The sequence below is a fragment of the Kryptolebias marmoratus genome, linkage group LG23, assembly GCF_001649575.2.
Source record: "Kryptolebias marmoratus isolate JLee-2015 linkage group LG23, ASM164957v2, whole genome shotgun sequence".
Taxonomy (NCBI): Eukaryota; Metazoa; Chordata; class Actinopteri; order Cyprinodontiformes; family Rivulidae; genus Kryptolebias; species Kryptolebias marmoratus.
Genome location: NC_051452.1, coordinates 16,194,202 through 16,210,483, shown reverse-complemented (window position 1 = coordinate 16,210,483; position 16,282 = coordinate 16,194,202). Strand labels below are relative to the sequence as shown.

At 45.4% G+C, this 16,282-nt stretch overlaps 4 protein-coding genes across 8 annotated transcripts in view; all 4 read right to left on the bottom strand.

Moving 5' to 3' along the window:
* eva1bb (eva-1 homolog Bb (C. elegans)) overlaps positions 1-1,668 on the bottom strand; it is a 4,487-nt gene extending 2,819 nt beyond the window's left edge. The window contains exons 1-2 of the mRNA XM_017439612.3: positions 1,518-1,668; positions 431-553 (exon numbers count right to left, since the gene is read on the bottom strand). Coding sequence (XP_017295101.1) covers positions 431-497 — 67 coding nt within the window. The 5' untranslated portion in view covers positions 498-553; positions 1,518-1,668. The remainder of the gene's footprint in view (positions 1-430; positions 554-1,517) is intronic.
* Positions 1-16,282, bottom strand: part of dmd (dystrophin) — a 272,414-nt gene that overhangs the window by 232,327 nt on the left and 23,805 nt on the right. For all 4 annotated transcript variants that reach the window (XM_037973934.1, XM_037973936.1, XM_037973937.1 and 1 more), the window contains exons 4-5: positions 3,200-3,366; positions 2,092-2,215 (exon numbers count right to left, since the gene is read on the bottom strand). In XM_037973934.1, the coding sequence (XP_037829862.1) occupies positions 2,092-2,215; positions 3,200-3,366 (291 nt within the window). The remainder of the gene's footprint in view (positions 1-2,091; positions 2,216-3,199; positions 3,367-16,282) is intronic.
* On the bottom strand, positions 4,706-6,425 carry LOC108249942 (U7 snRNA-associated Sm-like protein LSm10). The gene is made up of 2 exons (XM_017439613.3): positions 6,340-6,425; positions 4,706-5,868 (listed from the first exon to the last, which is right to left on the bottom strand). The coding sequence occupies exon 2, from the start codon at positions 5,845-5,847 to the stop codon at positions 5,446-5,448; it is 402 nt and encodes a 133-aa protein (XP_017295102.1). The 5' UTR covers positions 5,848-5,868; positions 6,340-6,425; the 3' UTR covers positions 4,706-5,445.
* LOC108249943 (protein OSCP1-like) lies at positions 7,022-10,894 on the bottom strand. Of its 2 annotated transcripts, XM_017439614.3 has the most exons (11): positions 10,682-10,894; positions 10,562-10,591; positions 10,234-10,388; positions 9,444-9,611; positions 9,293-9,373; positions 9,112-9,215; positions 8,703-8,831; positions 8,576-8,630; positions 7,971-8,122; positions 7,795-7,891; positions 7,022-7,302 (listed from the first exon to the last, which is right to left on the bottom strand). In XM_017439614.3, exons 1-11 carry the CDS (start codon positions 10,767-10,769, stop codon positions 7,180-7,182), a joined length of 1,182 nt encoding a protein of 393 aa, XP_017295103.1. In that variant the 5' UTR covers positions 10,770-10,894; the 3' UTR covers positions 7,022-7,179. The 2 variants fall into 2 exon arrangements, with proteins under 2 accessions (XP_017295103.1, XP_024858148.1); XM_025002380.2 differs by having other exon boundaries at positions 9,474-9,611; positions 10,234-10,591.

Below are 16,282 nucleotides of genomic sequence, written 5' to 3'. Positions count from 1 at the left end.
GTCCCTGAGGAGTCCCTGAGGAGTCCCTGAGGGGTCCCTGAGGGCTGCTCAAGGTTGGCTGAAAGACAACCAGAAGGACTCGTTACACGGCCCTGAGGAGTCCCTGAGGAGTCCCTGAGGAGTCCCTGAGGAGTCCCTGAGGGGTCCCTGAGGGCTGCTCAAGGTTGGCTGAAAGACAACCAGAAGGACTCGTTACACGGCCCTGAGGAGTCACTGAGGGGTCCCTGAGGAGTCCCTGAGGAGTCCCTGAGGGGTCCCTGAGGGCTGCTCAAGGTTGGCTGAAAGACAACCAGAAGGACTCGTTACATGGCCCTGAGGAATCCCCGGGGCGGTCCCTGAGGGGTTCTCAAGGGGTCCCTGAGGAGTCCCTGAGGGGTCCCTGAGGAGTCCCCGAGGGGTCCCCGAGCCTCATGTTGGGAACCTTACTGACCTTTGATGTGGGCGTAGGTCGCCATGCTGTTACTGAGCAGCTCCATGTCTCGTTTCACCGGTTCCATCCTGAGTCAGGGACGAGGTCAGAGGTCATGTCCTGTCGGTCCGTTAGCACAGAAACCTGAGAGACAAACGTGAAGACGGTCATTTACTGGAGCCTGGGGTCAGGGGTCAGAGGTCAGAGGTCAGGGCTGTTAGTGACTTTTGTCTAACAGCTGAATATTTTACTGATTTCTCTCACATTTTTCCTAACAGAACAAACTTTTGTCTTCTTATGCTGCTTTTAGCTTTTAGCTGTTAGCCTTTAGCTTGTGTTTTACTCCAGTTAGCTGATGTTCTGCTTCTTTTAGGTTGAAGAAGTCCGTTTCAGCCCTCAGCGTTCACATGCAGATCAGGTTTAATTCTGCAGGACCCGGTTCTGTCCGGTCCCACGGTTCCAGTGAAGCTCGTGTAAACAAAGCCCCTCCCCCTCGCTGTGCGTGGGAGCTGAATGTTTTCCTTTCTGCTGCGGTCTCCCCGGGGAGGCCCTGACCCTGCCCCCCCTCCCGCCCTGATCCTTATCGACCCGGCGGGCCCTCAGACCGGGTCTTATCGGGTCTGGGTTGGGTCGCTGTGGGAGATCATGAATCCAGTCCAGATCACAGCACACCATGAAACTCCAGAACTGGCCTGCGGGCCCAGTGTACTGACCCGCCTGCCCCCCCCCCGGGCCCCCCGGGCCCGCTCCAGTCGACTCCTGTTGTTTTAGCTGATTGAAGCCGGCTGTTTGTGGAGCTGGGAGCGTTTCTCAGAGGGCAGATGGAAATCATTTGGTTCTGACAGAACAGGAAGTCGTGTTAGGTCCCCGGCCCTCCTTCAGAGCCGACCCCCCCTCTGAACAGAACCTGAACAGAACTTCTCAGGATGTGAAGGAAGCCGACCTTCTGTCCTCTCAGCTCTGCAGTCTGAGCCAAACAGAAGGTTAGTTAGTGTTAGTTAAGGTTAGTTGGTGTTAGTTAAGGTTAGTTAGTGTTAGTTTAGGTTAGTTAAGGTTAGTTAAGCTGCTTCAGGATCAAGTTAAACATCTTTTCTTTCTTTCCTCTCACCTCGTTGGTTCTGATGAAATCTGCGTCTGATTCTTCAGATTACAGAAGATCCTCCAGTCTTCATGCTGTCCTGGTCTCTGGTCCACTCCATCCCTCTGAGGGGGGTCAGGGGTCAGGGGTCGGGGGGGTCTCCTTCCTAAGGAAAATGATACTTGTGTATGGAAAACCACTATGACTTCAAAATAAAAGCCCCAACCCTGGAGCTGTTTTCTCTGCAGGTCTGAGCCGNGAATATAATATACAAGTTTCACTTTTTAAATGGAATTACTGAAATCAATCTACTTTTTCATGATATTCTAATTTTATGACCAGCACCTGTATACTGTGTGTGTGTATGTATGTATATATATATATATATATATACACACACATAAATGAAAATGAACAAAAACTAAAACATTATTTTTTGTGAATTGTTAGTGTTTCAATTTTTTTTTTTCAATATGTCTGCTAAATAAGATGTAAAATTTATTCCTGACTGAACTGAGAGAAGAAACTGTTTATTCTAACAGCACCGGTCTCAGCAGATATAATGCTGTGGGTGCCTTACTCATTGTACACTGAATGTTTATACCTGCACTTTGTCATGCAGCTCCTGAATGCTCCCCTCCTTGCGTGACACAGAGAACTCTGGACTCTGCAGGATGGCCTCGCCACGGGTCATGTAGCTGTGGACCTCTGTGAAGTCGACGTCAAACCTGACAAAACATTAAAACACATATAAACACACATACATAGCCATCAACTTTGCAATAGCAGCAGCATCGGCACAGTTAGGCTCAAAAGAATTATTATTTTGTAAAAGGTCAAACTAATGTGTCACTTGTTCAATGACAGAGTGTGTTTATATTTTTGTTTTAATTTTTTTATTTTAAATCTTGTTCTATGTTTTATGGTTGGCATAAATTGTGAAGCGCTTTGGTCAGCTACTGTTGTTTTAAATGTGCTATATAAATAAATAGATCCACCTTTATTGGTGCAAAACTGCAAAAAAATTAAGCATCCCCATGGAAATTATAAAGCTATCTTGCCTATCCTTGTACTGTGTTTAGACAACCATATGAAAGAAGATGTTTTTTCCCCCAATATGACAAAACAAGGGTCAAAAGGCTAATGTATGAGAGGTCACCACTGGTTTCATCATTGTTGATACCAGTGAGGATACACATCTCTACAATGTGGATCAAAATATCGTAGAAGACTAAAATAAAAAAGTATTAAACTACAAGTGCCTCGTACAAGACTATTACCAGGGGGTTCAAAACTTTCAGAAGTAGGAGGCTATTCAGAAAAGTTAGGGGCCAACCATCTAATGGGCGAAGCCCAGTGCCATGTGTTGAAGGTAAAAGATGATCAACCAAAGGGGATCTGCCCTCCCCTGAAAATTTTGAAATTTAAAACATTAAAATTTAAAACTGGCAGTTAGAACAAGGCTCCCTGTGACCCGGAATGGTTGGTTGTAAACCAAAGCCACTTATACTATTGTCAGCTTCTCTAGTCTCTAAAAAGACTAATTTTCACTACTAACAAGTGTCATTCTATCAATAATGCAATCACCTACCTGCTGAGATAAGAAAGCAGGAAAGGGTGCATGAAACTGAACATTTCACACCAGTTAGAAACAAACTGCAAACTGCAAAAAAAGCATTAAAGTAGATGTTCCAATGTAGCCACATGCTCACCTTTTCCTGAGTTCAGAATCTACCACTTGTCTCTTTTTTTGGGGTGGCGGTGACTCTCGAGTGTGGCGTAGAGCTGAATGCTTTTCCTTTGTCACCCTGGTAACGGTGGTGGTGGTGACAGAGTGGGACACCTCAGACTGCTTAGTTGTGCCGATAGTTGATGAAATCTATGCGTGAACCAAACGAAAAGTTAATTTAAATCATACATATTTAACAATAAAATAAGAATTGCATAAAAAACAAAACACCCAAACCATAGACTGAAGCTGAAGCCTATTTATGTTTATTTATGTCCTACGTCAACTTTAAAGTCACACAGAAAATTCACAAATCAAAAAGAAAAAGACTCAATTTCACTCATCTTAAAAATTTTACAATCTGCACGTCAGTTTAGATTATATCCCATACTTACCTCAGATGTTAAACTTTTTTTTTAAAACCAGCTACTGATTTATTATATTTTAACTCATCGCTAAAACTTTCATAATTTGACTCCAAGAACTGCAGCACATCAAATTAGTTCTCACTTGACAACTTTCTAATACAAAAAACACTCAAATTAAATTGTTCTCTTCTTAATTTAAAAGCAATATTAAGGTGTTATGGAGTAGACGTGCGAACCACGAGGTCCCAACATTTTTGCTAAAATAGTTTATGAATCACCCACAGTGGCTCGAGTTTTTTTTGGACATTCCGAGNAACTGGCATCTTTGTGTTTTAATCCTGAAGGAAGCAGCTAAAACATAAAAACTGCTTTTTAAAGGCAGCTCAGTTCATCTGTCTGACAGGTTCTGGTTCTGGTGATTTATTCCTTTGAGTTTATGTGAGTTTTTAGGGTTTAGTTCAAATGAAATAAATCAAAACAGCGTGAGAGAAAACCTTGTGTGTGTAGAAAAACATCAGTTCTATTTTAGATTTAATGAGCTGCTGTTATTTTATGTTTGAACTCGTTTTAAAAGCCGTCGTCTGCTGAAACAATTCTTTAAAAGCAGCAGAAGAAGAAAAGTTGTTTTTGTTGTTTGTGTGGTTTAAAGTTATTCTGAGCTGCAGCTCGAAGTGTTTATTATGTGGCTGCTGACTCGGATCAGAACATCCTGACGCAGGAATAACAAACTCTCCAGATTCCTCAAATTCCCAACAGCGTTCGTGTTCCAGTTTCCAACCCAAACACGTCCTCGGTTCTGCTTGGTTCTGCTCGGCCCAGTCCGGCCCGCTGGTTCCGAGATGCTGCTTGTTTTTCCCTCCAGCAGCCTGGAATCCATCCTGTTTTCCTGCAGTCATTGAGTCACACACAGAACCACACCCGGACCGGACCGGCTGACACCGAGCAGAAAAGAATCCGAACATTGGAATAAAAAGCTTCAGACGCAGCAGATTTAAAACCAAGAAGCTGAATTATTTCCACGAGTTTCTTGTTCTGAATATGAACTTTAAGAATCAACAACAAATATTTCATCAAACGTTTTTTAAATTCTGCAGAAGAAGTTTATAATCACCAGACTCAAATGTTCCGACCGCTCCAATAATTTGGAAGCAGAAACTTTTTATTTTTATTAAATTTACAAAAGTCAGGCATTTATTTTCTGTAAGATGTCCAGAATCGACTGAACAAATACAATGATTCCTGTGGAAAAAAACAGAAAAACTAAATATTTCTTTTCTAATAAAGGCTGAGTTTGTCTGCAGATCCTCAGACTGAAGACGGAACGTATCGTCTAAGAAGAACCAGTCCTGAGGACCTGACTCAGCCTTGTTCCAAAGAGAACTGTTCTGAGGTCAGACGGCCTCTCTGATGGTATGGGGGTGCATTAGTGCCTCAGGTTTTAGAACATCTGCTCCCATCCAGGACAGTTGAACACAGAATGGGCCAACCTCAGGTCCAGATGTTTACAGACTGATGAGGGGAACATCTGGAACATCTGCTGCCAGCAGATTCAGAATGACCTGATTTTATTCTAAAAATGGTTCCGCTTCTTAGTTGAAACATCTGATCTGTTTAAAAAAAATGAGTTTAGGAGATTTACGGATCAATGAATTTTGTTTTTATTTACATTTTACTCAACGGTTCAACTTTCTCAGAACTGAGGTTGTGATTTATTTTCAGACATTTGGATTTTTATAAAACATAAATGTTGTCCATTCTTGTCCAAACTCAAACTCTGATCCTTTCAGTTTCTGTTTCAGCTCGATGCGGGTCTGAACCCAGAACCAGGTTTCCTCTGGACCTCATCAGGACTGAAATCGAGTCATTTTGTCTTCTTGGAGAACTCTTTCCTGCCCCCTCCTTCGCTGGCGAAGTTTCGGACTCTGTGGATCTTGGCCAGCTGGTTCTGGACGGTCTCCATTATGTCCACGTGGTCAGGGATGTGCACGTAGCGCACGTTCCTGCCGGTGATGAACAGGTCCTGCAGCTGGGTGCGCCGCCCCTGCCGGTCCCGGTACAGGACGTCCTCCAGCCGGACGTTCATGAAGGCGTCCACGTTGAGCACGCGTCCCCGAGCCGTGCACTCGTTCCTCAGGTCCACGGTGGTCACCTCCCCCTGCAGGCCCTGCAGCAGGACCACCATACTGTTCTCTGCGATGGTCCGCTCCCGGATGGAGTTCACCACCTCCGCTGAGGCGGGAGGTGCAGGGGCCTCCGGCTCCATCGTCTCTGGAGGTCAGAACACCTGCAGGAGTGAGATTAGAGACAAACCAGGTGAGGCTGCAGGTGTCTGATCCAGAATCCAAGAAATCCCTTTAGCCTCAACAGGATGTAAAACCACTTCACTGGGTCTCCTGATGACAGAAACTTTATCACGTCTTTAACAACCTTCCAGAGAAAAATCCTACATTAAAATCTGTGAATTTAGACTTTTGCTTCTTTCTGCTGTTTGCTGCAGTAAGAAGTGAATCTTTGGGTCAATCTGCTGGAAACTACGAGGCTGAATCATTCAGACTGAGTTTAACTAAAATCTTTTATTGACAGATCTGTAGCTGAACATCATCCTTCAGGTTTCAGACAGAAGTTTACATAAAAGTTGTTTTTAATTCATTCACAGGAAACGAAACTAACTTTAATTTAATCCATAAATAAACTTTACAGAAAGAAAACCTCCGTTAGATTCAACAACAAACAATAATTCACAGCCTGAACTTACCTAACTTGTTATTTTCATGTAAAATCAGCACATTTCTGCACAAACACCGACTTCCTCCCGCTCAGCCTGACGCACGCTGCGTGATGACGTAACGCGTTCGAAAAACTTTATTGAAAACGTAAACAGTGACAGAACAGACGAAAAGTTTGAAATAAAATTAAACTTGAGCACTTTGTATGAAAATACTGAGAATCATTTTTTTCTTTATTTATAAAAACATAAATACACTTTGTTGTTAAAAACAATGTCAAAGTATAATTATTCTTTTCCGTTGATACTTATTTTTATATTTTGTTCAGTTGTTTTCTCACATAAAGAAAATGATTTTATTCTGATGATGAAATGACAGGAGCCTGACCTCAAATATCTGATTAAATATTAAATATTTCCTTTCTAGTGTTGTTTATTTTAAAGCAATAAAGATAATCTAATTTCTGAATGTTTTTTACAAATATAAAACCTAAACAAAAAATAGCTGTAAAGTTAATATCATATCACAGTTCTACATATTTATCAAATAATTGTTGGGGCCTTTTTAGTTTTTATTGTAAATCTGTAGATACACAAAACATTCAGGACATAAAAATAAGAATTTATGCTTCATTACAAAAAGGACAATAGAGCTATAAAAGCAAAAACTGCTCGTGGAGAAACTGAGAGCAAGTTTAGTTTCTGTCTCTTCATCCTCATCTTCATCTTCATCTTTCTAACTGAATAAAAAGTAATAAAAACACAGATCAAACAAACCCTCCCACTCAGAAAAAACAAGTTATACATATAAATGTGACTCTTTTTAGGCAATCAGATGAAACAAATTCATTCTGATGGGTCAATCAGAGGTCAGAGGTCATCCATCATGGCCAGCAGGTCGTCTCCTTTACTGCCGCTGTGGTTTTCAGGCGCCGCCTCTTCGTCTCCAAACTGTTCAGCGATTCGAGCGAGTTCAGAGGTCGCCTGTTGGTCCTGAACCGAACAAACATGTCGGATGTGAGGAAGAGGAGAACCAAACGCAGCTCAGCTGTTTGATGATGAAGATGTTCAGAGTTAAGTTTTATTCTGGCTTTGAGACCATTTTAAAACTCATTTTATCCCTCGATAAAAACCAGAAAATTACACAAATTACACTTTCTTTTTAATATTTAGAACATTTTAGATCAAAACCCAAAATATTCAGATCCGTCATATTTAGAATTGATCAGTTTTATGAGTCCAAACAGCATTTAGAGTTTATTCACAAATAAAGCAGCAAGAAGATATTTACAGTTTGTCTGATGTTTAACTCAGAGTTTTTATTATTTATGGAATAATTCAGTCCGCTGATCTGAAGGATGAACGTTTCTCCAAACATGACTTTATTTTATATTTAAAAGTCTTTACTGAGGGACCTGAACTAAAGATGCTGTTTTCTGTGTTCCTCATCATCAGATCTCAGAGGAAGAAGCTGCATCCTCCTACCTGCACGACCTGAATGTTGATCACTTTAAACCAGGACTCCTGAGCTCCACCTGAAGCTCCACCTGAAGCTCCACCTGAAGCTCCACCTGAAGCTCCCCTGGTCAACAAACAGATCTTTGTGTCAGAATTTCTGCTGGCTGATCTGCAGAGAAGCAGAAGTAAAGAAAAGCACTCACGCCTCCTCCTCCTCCTTCTCCTGGCCTGCAGGGAACAGGTTGATCCGAAAACCGGCTTCACCTCTGGGACGGTTCTGGGTCTCCATGCTGCCCATGAGACGGGCCAGCTGGTTCAGCTCCTCTTTGGCCAACAGGTTGGGAGTGTCTTCAGACTGCAGGAGAACGGGATGTGCACGGACAATGGGACATGCATGGACAATGGGACATGCACGGACAATGGGACATGCATGGACAATGGGACGTGCACGGACGAACACAACAAGAAGAAAGAAGCCTTGCAGTGAACAACATGCTGTGATTTTTAATGTTTAATTTTGTCACTTCCTGTTTTATTTTGAAATGTTTTTTTTCCCTTTAGCATCTTTAGCTTCCTGTCTGTTAAACCAATGGTCCCCAAAGTTGGGGGTCGGGGTCCCATGGTGGTCCATGAGACACCCGGTGGAGGTCAGAGACTTCCTCCCCCCTCCCTCCTCTGTCTGAGGAACAGATTCTGAGCTCTCGTCTCTGATATGATGAGCAACAATAAATCTGATTCTGATGATGCGTCATTACCACCTGTTGCCATGGCGACAGGTGACTCCAAAAGTCAAAAGCAGCTGAGTTACCTGAGCAGCAGGTGTTTCTGACGTGTGCGTCTGGTGTGGCCGGTCTGCAGCGTACCTTTATAAAAACATGGAGGACAGCAGAGTCAGTTCGGGTCGAAGGGCCCGCACGGAGCAGAACTTTACATACATGTTGAAGCCCAGTCTGAGGACTCTGTCTCCGCTCAGCTCAAACGATCCTTCTCTAAGAGCAGCGCTGAAACCTCCTCCGACCTGAAACTCCGTCCGACTCGTTTCTCTGCTCTTCGAGTCAAAGGTTCTAAAAACAGACGAGAGAGTTTGAATGTTTGACATCAAATCTAAAGAAGTCCGGACACACTGACCCAATCCCCCCTGCTTTTACCCCAGAACATCCTGTCACCTGTTTGGTTCCAGTCTTTGTGTTAACAAATAAAAGGATGAATCAAATAAATCCAGGATCTAATCAGACTGAACCGGATTCTCTGAGGTGACTTTATGTGGTGAAGTAGCTCTGTGTCAATGAAAAATAACTCCCTTCTTTTGTTTTCAAAACTGATTAGAAGTTCAGCAGCGTAGACCTGATGAGTCCTGGAACCTGGACCCCGTGAGGCACCGGGCCTGAGGTCGGCAGGACGAACCGCCCGTTGGGATTCTGGATCTGATTCTTTAGGAAAAGTGACACCTGGAAGGGGAAAGAAAAACCAAGAGGTAAAAAAGCAAAGCTTAGTGTTTACGTGAGTTTGAAAGCAGTGAACTCACCCGGATGTGCATGTCCTGAACAAATATGAGCAGAGTTTGTCTGAGAAGCTGCAGTTCTCCTTCTGAGAACGTCGAGTAAACCTGAAGGACAGAAAACTGACCTGAGATCTGCTCAAACAGACGGCTGGAGGCCAGAAAGAATGAGGAATACCTCGATGACCTTCCTGTGAGTCTCATCCACCTGGTTCAGAAGCACCGGAGTGTCCCAGACCAAGTCTCTGACGGAGTCCAGGTGGTTGTAGGAGACCAGCAGCAGGTCTTTGGGTCGAGGACAAAGGAGGACCTGATATTTGAAGGCCATGACCATCAGTTCATACAGCTGCACCAGGAGAAAACAAACTTTTCAGGGCTGTGGATTTTTTAGGTTTAAATGATTCCAGAAAGAAAAAAAACTGTTAAGATCACAAAAACAGAAAAAAAGAAATAAAATCAATAAATATTAAATTTTAACTCTCATTCCTGTGCACAAAATAAATAAATAAACTGAAAAGCTGCACAGTTTGACCCAACTTTTAAAGCCAGACATCAGAACTGATCCTTATTTCCTCCACAGTTTGGCCACAGCGTCCTCTAGTGGCCAGGAAGGGTAAACATGCAACTACAAACCCTTCATTTAGACTTTTACACTGTCTGAATTACAGAGTTTTATTTGTTTATTTGCACGTTTAAAGAGCAGAAAAGTATGAAAAAGATGTCAGACGTCCAGTTTTCTGCTCCTTGTTGGAGCTAAAATCCTGTTTCCTGTTCAAATGTTTTATGTTTTTATGGAAAAGAAACGAGAACAGACTGAGTCTCAGAGACACAAACAGGCCAAAGATCCATCCTGAGGGCTGAGGAGCCTTTATCGGTCTGAAGGAGGTCAGAGGTCAGAGGTCAGAGGTCAGAGACATTTCTCTGGATCTGATGAACGGATCAGGAGATTCTGGTTTTTAGTGACCTACCCTGTCCATGCTGACCGGGTTCAGCCTCATGATGGAGGTGTGAGCTAACCGGGTCAGAACCGTTTTCACGGCTCTGTGAGAGAACAGCTGCTGAGGTTTCAGGAGTTCATCCATGAAGGTTTTACTGAACATGGTCCCAACGATGTCGTTCATCACTGAGGTCAGACGGAAACAGAAACAGGAAGTCAGTTCAGATGTCATGAAACCACCTCCTGATTCTGAAGAACGGCAGAAATCTGCTTCTATAAGACGATCAGATCAAAACACGTTTTACTTCCTGCTCCGTCTCTCAATAAGGATTCAAACAGAACCAAGTCCGGTCCGATACCTCGTTTCCTGTCATGTTCTGACCAAAGTCCTGCAGCAGCCAGGAAAGAAGAGAAACAGACATGTTGAATGACACGTTGAAGCTTCAGAGCAGATGTGGCAGCTGGTCTCTGGCAGGTACCTGTCTCTGCTCGCAGGCGCCGATCCAGAACGTAGAGCATTTCTCCTCCCAGATTAATGAAGACCAGGGGCAGAGTTCTGACGGACATCCTTTAAAGAACTCCCTGGTTCTTCTGGCTGCTGCTTACTGATGGGTCTTATCCCGGCGCAGTTCTGCAGATTCTCACTAAGATGCAACAGGTGGTCAGGAAGAGGATCAGCAGCGGACAGGCAGCAGCTGATTGGACGAGGCTGACGTGAACAAAGACACACAGCAGAACCGACCCGATTAAAACCTGACAACATTCAGGTTCCAAATCCTGCTGCAGGATCCAGAACCCTGCAGAGCTAAGGTTTCTACACCTGAAGTCAGGAGTAAAGACTCAGGGTCTTCAGAAGATCTCCAGAAGTTAAACAAAATGTAAAGTAACTCTGTTTTAATTTATTTGAATCATTAGGATTGTTTGTGTTTATCTACAGAAGATCACTGCCCCGCTCAGTTTCAGAGTCACAACTCTGAGTTTTACTTCTACAGCAGCCCAGCTGTCAGCACGGTGGTGGAGGGCTGATGGTTTGGGGTCAGATGTGAGGCCATCTGTCCAACAAACAGGACAATGATCCCAAACACAGCAGAACGGTCCAGAACCAGAACTAGAACCTCGGAGAGCTGAGCAGAAACCAATGAGCTGAAGCAACGCTGGAAAGAAGAGTGGGCCAGAACTCCTCCACAACCAGGAACCCACTGAGTGTCCATAAAGACAGGCTGAGGTGTCCCGAGTGTCCATAAAGACAGGCTCAGGTGTCCCGAGCAACCATAAAGACACGTTTTACTACCTAAACTGTCCCGATACGATCCGTCCAGAACTTTACGACTCGTGTGTCTCTGTCCTCAGATTAGAGTAAAATGATGCAAATGAAGGTTTATCAGCGGCACACCTCTCTGCTCTGAAAGACGATTGTCTTCGCTGTTTGAGGGTTCTGACAGACCAAAATGTGAGCAGGTCTCAGAGAGAGAACCGGATAAATCCTGAGTTTAACGGCGTAACCACAGAACCTTCGATGGAGATCCATCGGTTCCTCTGGGTCTTCTCTCTGTAAGTTCAAACCAGATATTCAACAAACTACTTCCTGAAAAATATTTACGATAACTTTTATTTGTCTCCTCAGAATAACTTCCTGTTCGAGTGCGAGCAAAGGTTTCAACGACAAACCGGGCCTGGAACCAGAACTTCTCCACCTGGACTGGATGAACTCCGTCCCCGATGAGACTCCCGTCTCAGCCGTCTCCATTCCTGGATCTCATGAGAGCCTGAAGTTGTACGGAGGACCCCTGGCCGTGTGTCAGGTCTGGACTCTGGACCAGCAGCTCCGAGCGGGACTTCGGTTCTTTGACATCCATGCCGGGTTCTGGTTGCCGACCCAAACGGACCTTTCTATCCGGGATTCTAACTGGAAGTTTTGGCAGAACTCAAGATTAGACGAAGTCTTCAGGAAGATTCTGCATTTCTTAGACTCACATCAGACCGAGGCGGTGCTCCTCAGGGTGACGCTACACGGGTTCTACAAGGAAAGAGCGGTCCAGTTGGTAAAGAAGCTGATAAAAAAGAACGAGAACAGGTTCTGGACAAAGCACTCGGTGCCGAAGATGAAGGACGCTCGCGGTAAAATCGTTTTTCTGCAGAACAAAATGTTTCCGGTTGGAGCAGAAAACCAAAAATTGTTTTTCTTTGAATTCAACAAATTAAAAGATGTCGAAGGGAAAGTCCGACGGATCCGGACCCGGTTCTGCGGTCAGAACATTGTTCTGACGGAGAATCCGGCTCGGTCTCTCAGAAGTCCAAAAAGTCTGGCTCGGTCCGTGAACAAGCAGCTGAAAGAGTTCCTACAGAACCACAGACGGACCTCATCAAACCTCGGCTGTTTGGGAGTGCTCAGTTTGGACTTCCCGGGTCCGGACCTGATCCAGGACATCATCAGCCTGAAGACCTGTGACTGTGGACAGACTGCTGGGACAAGGGGGGACCTGCAGGAACCAGGACCAGGACCTGACCCTGAACCAGCACCGGAACCTGAACCTGAACCTGAACCAGAATCTGATCCAGCACCGGAACCCGAACCAGAACCAGGACCAGGACCTGCACAGGAACTAGTACCAGGACCTGAAACAGAACCAGAACCAGAACCTGAACCTGAACCTGAACCTGAACCTGAACCTGAACTGGAACCTGAACCAGAACCAGAACCAGAACAGGAACCAGAACCAGAACCAGAACCAGAACAGGAACCAGAACCAGAACCAGAACCTGAACCTGAACCTGAACCTGAACATGAACTGGAACCAGTACTGGAACCTGAACTAGAACCTGAACCAGCACCAGAACCAGAACAGGAACCAGAATCAGAACCTGTACCGGAACCAGAACCAGAACCAGAACCTGAATCTGAACCAGAACCAGATTCTAGACCAGAACCTGAACCTGAACCTGAACCTAAACCAGAACCAGAAGCAGATTCTAGACCAGAACCAGAACCTGAAATGGAACCAGTACCGGAACCAGAACCAGAACCAGGACCACAACCAGAACCCAAACCAGAACCAGAACCAGAATCAGAACCAGAAACAGAACCAGTACTGGAACCGGAACCTAAACCAGAACCTGAACCAGAACCTGAACCTGAACCTGAACCTGAACAAGAACAAGAACCAGAACCAGAACCAGAACCAGAACCAGAACAAGAACCAGAACCAGAACCCGAACCCGAACCACAACCAGTGCTTGAACCGGAACCAGAACCGGAACCTGAACCCGAACCAGAACCCGAACCAGAACCAGAACCCAAACCAGAACCAGAACCTGAACCTGAACCTGAACCTGAACCTGAACCTAAACAGGTACTGGAACCAAAACCAGAACCTGAACCAGAACCAGAACCAGAACCTGAACCTGAACCTGAACCAGATTCTAGACCAGAACCAGAACCTGAACCGGAACCTGAATCTGAACCAGAACAAGAACCAGAACCAGAACCAGAACCAGAACCTGAACCTGAACCTGAACCTGAACCAGAATCAGAACCAGAACCTGAACCAGTACAGGAACCGGAACCGGAACAAGAACCAGAACCGGAACAAGAACCAGAACCTGAACTTGAACCAGAACCTGAACCTGAACCTGAACCAGAACCAGAACCAGATTCTAGACCAGAACCAGAACCTGAACTGGAACCATTACCGGAACCTGAACCAGAACCCGAACCAGAACAAGAACCAGAACCCGAACCAGAACCGGAACATGAACTTGAACCAGAACCAGAACCAGAACCAGAACCAGAACCTAAACCAGAACTCGAACCCGAACCTGAACCAGAACCAGAACCAGAACCAGAACTTGAACCTGAACCTGAACCTGAACCTGAACCTGAACCTGAACCAGAACCAGAACCAGAACCTGAACCAGATTCTAGACCAGAACCAGAATCAGAACCAGAACCAGAACCAGAACCCGAACCCGAACCTGAACCAGAACCTGAACCAGTACCGGAACCGGAACCTGAACCAGAACTCGAACCCGAACCCAAACGGGAACCTGAACCAGCACCAGAACCAGAACCCGAACCAGAACCCGAACCAGAACCAGAACCCGAACCCGAACCCGAACCAGAACTGGAACCAGTACTGGAACCTGAACCAGAACCAGAACCAGAACCAGAACCAGAACCAGAACCAGAACCAGAACAAGAACCTGAACCTGAACCTGAACCTGAACCTGAACCAGAACAAGAACCTGAACCTGAACCTGAACAAGAACCTGAACCTGAACCTGAACCAGAACCAGAACCAGAACCTGAACCTGAACCAGAACCAGAACCAGTGCTGGAACTGAAACCGGAACCAGAACCCGAACCTGAACCAGAACCTGAACCAGTACCGGAACCGGAACCAGAACCAGAACCAGAACCTGAACTTGAACCAGAACCAGAACCAGTGCTGGAACTGGAACCGGAACCAGAACCCGAACCTGAACCAGAACCTGAACCAGTACCGGAACCGGAACCAGAACCAGAACCAGAACCTGAACTTGAACCAGAACCAGAACCAGAACCAGAACCAGTGCTGGAACTGGAACCAGAACCCGAACCTGAACCAGCACATGAACCAGAACCTGAACCTGAACCTGAACCTGAACCAGAACAGGAACCAGAACCAGAACTAGAACCTGAACCAGATTCTAGTCCAGAACCTGAACCTGAACCTGAACCAGAACCAGATTCTAGACCAGAACCAGAACCTGAACATAAAGCTGAACCTGAGCCTGAACCTGAACCAGAACCAGAACCAGAACCTGAAGCAGATTCTAGACCAGAACCAGAACCTGAACTAGAACCAGAACCAGAACCCGAACCTGAACCAGTACTGGAACCGGAACCACAACCCGAACCTGAACCTGAACCTGAACCTGAACCTGAACCAGAACCTGAACCTGAACCAGTACTGGAACCGGAACCAGAACCCGAACCTGAACCAGCGCCAGAACCAGAACCTGAACCTGAACCTGAACCTGAACCTGAATCAGAACCAGAACCAGAACCTGAACCAGTACCGGAACCAGAACCAGTACTGGAACCGGAACCAGAACCCGAAACTGAACCTGAACCAGAACCTGAACCTGTACCTGAACCAGAACCCGAACCAGAACCAGAACCAGAACCCGAACCCGAACCCGAACCCGAACCCGAACCAGAACCCGAACCAGAACCCGAACCAGTACTGGAACCGGAACCTGAACCAGAACCAGAACCTGAACCAGAACCAGAACCTGAACCTGAACCTGAACCTGAACCTGAACCTGAACCAGAACCTGAACCTGAACCGGAACCAGAACCACTACCGGAACCAGAACCGGAACCAGAACCAGAACCTGAACCAGAACCAGAACCTGAGCCTGAAACTAAACCAGAACCAGAACCTGAACCACATTCTAGACCAGAACCAGAACCTGAACCCGAACCTGAACCAGCGCCAGAACCTGAACCTGAACCTGAACCAGAACCTGAACCAGAACCTGAACCTGAACCAGTACCGGAACCTGAACCAGTACTGGAACCGGAACCAGAACCCGAACCTGAACCAGCGCCAGAACCAGAACCAGAACCTGAACCTGAACCTGAATCAGAACCAGAACCAGATTCAACACCAGAATCTGATTCCCAACCTGGACCCGGACCTGGATCAAACCCACCTGGGTCCCATCCTGATGTACTTCCTGACTTCCCTTTCAAAATAAAGCACAAACAGCAGTGGAGGCTGAGGAAGTGTCCCAGAGGGCGATGACATCATCAGGAGGAAACAGGAAACACGTCTGATGCTAAAAAATAAAGAAATTACCTGAAAACATCCAGTTTGGTTCTTTGATTCTTTATTAATCATGAATAAACTTTTATAGACGAGTTATAAAATATTGTTTATACATTCGATTCAGCGTTTTATTTTGAAGCTCAGACGGTTCATCCTGTTCAGCTAACTGCCTAATAAAGGTTTAAAATTAGACCTCACTGAAAAGTGTTACCAAACCACCTCAGAAAAAAATGAAGAACACGTCAGGAACATACGAAGAACTTGTCA

Excerpts from the sequence above, each read along its gene's own strand:
- LOC108249942 (XM_017439613.3), bottom strand. The coding sequence starts at position 5,847 with ATGGAGCCGGAGGCCCCTGCACCTCCCGCCTCAGCGGAGGTGGTGAAC.
- LOC108249943 (XM_017439614.3), bottom strand. The coding sequence starts at position 10,769 with ATGTCCGTCAGAACTCTGCCCCTGGTCTTCATTAATCTGGGAGGAGAA. Across the intron at positions 9,612-10,233 it reads ACCCGGTCAGCATGGACAGG|CTGTATGAACTGATGGTCAT; the intron begins GTAGGTCACTAA and ends CTCCTGGTGCAG. Across the intron at positions 8,832-9,111 it reads CAGGTTCCAGGACTCATCAG|AACCTTTGACTCGAAGAGCA; the intron begins GTCTACGCTGCT and ends GTCTGTTTTTAG.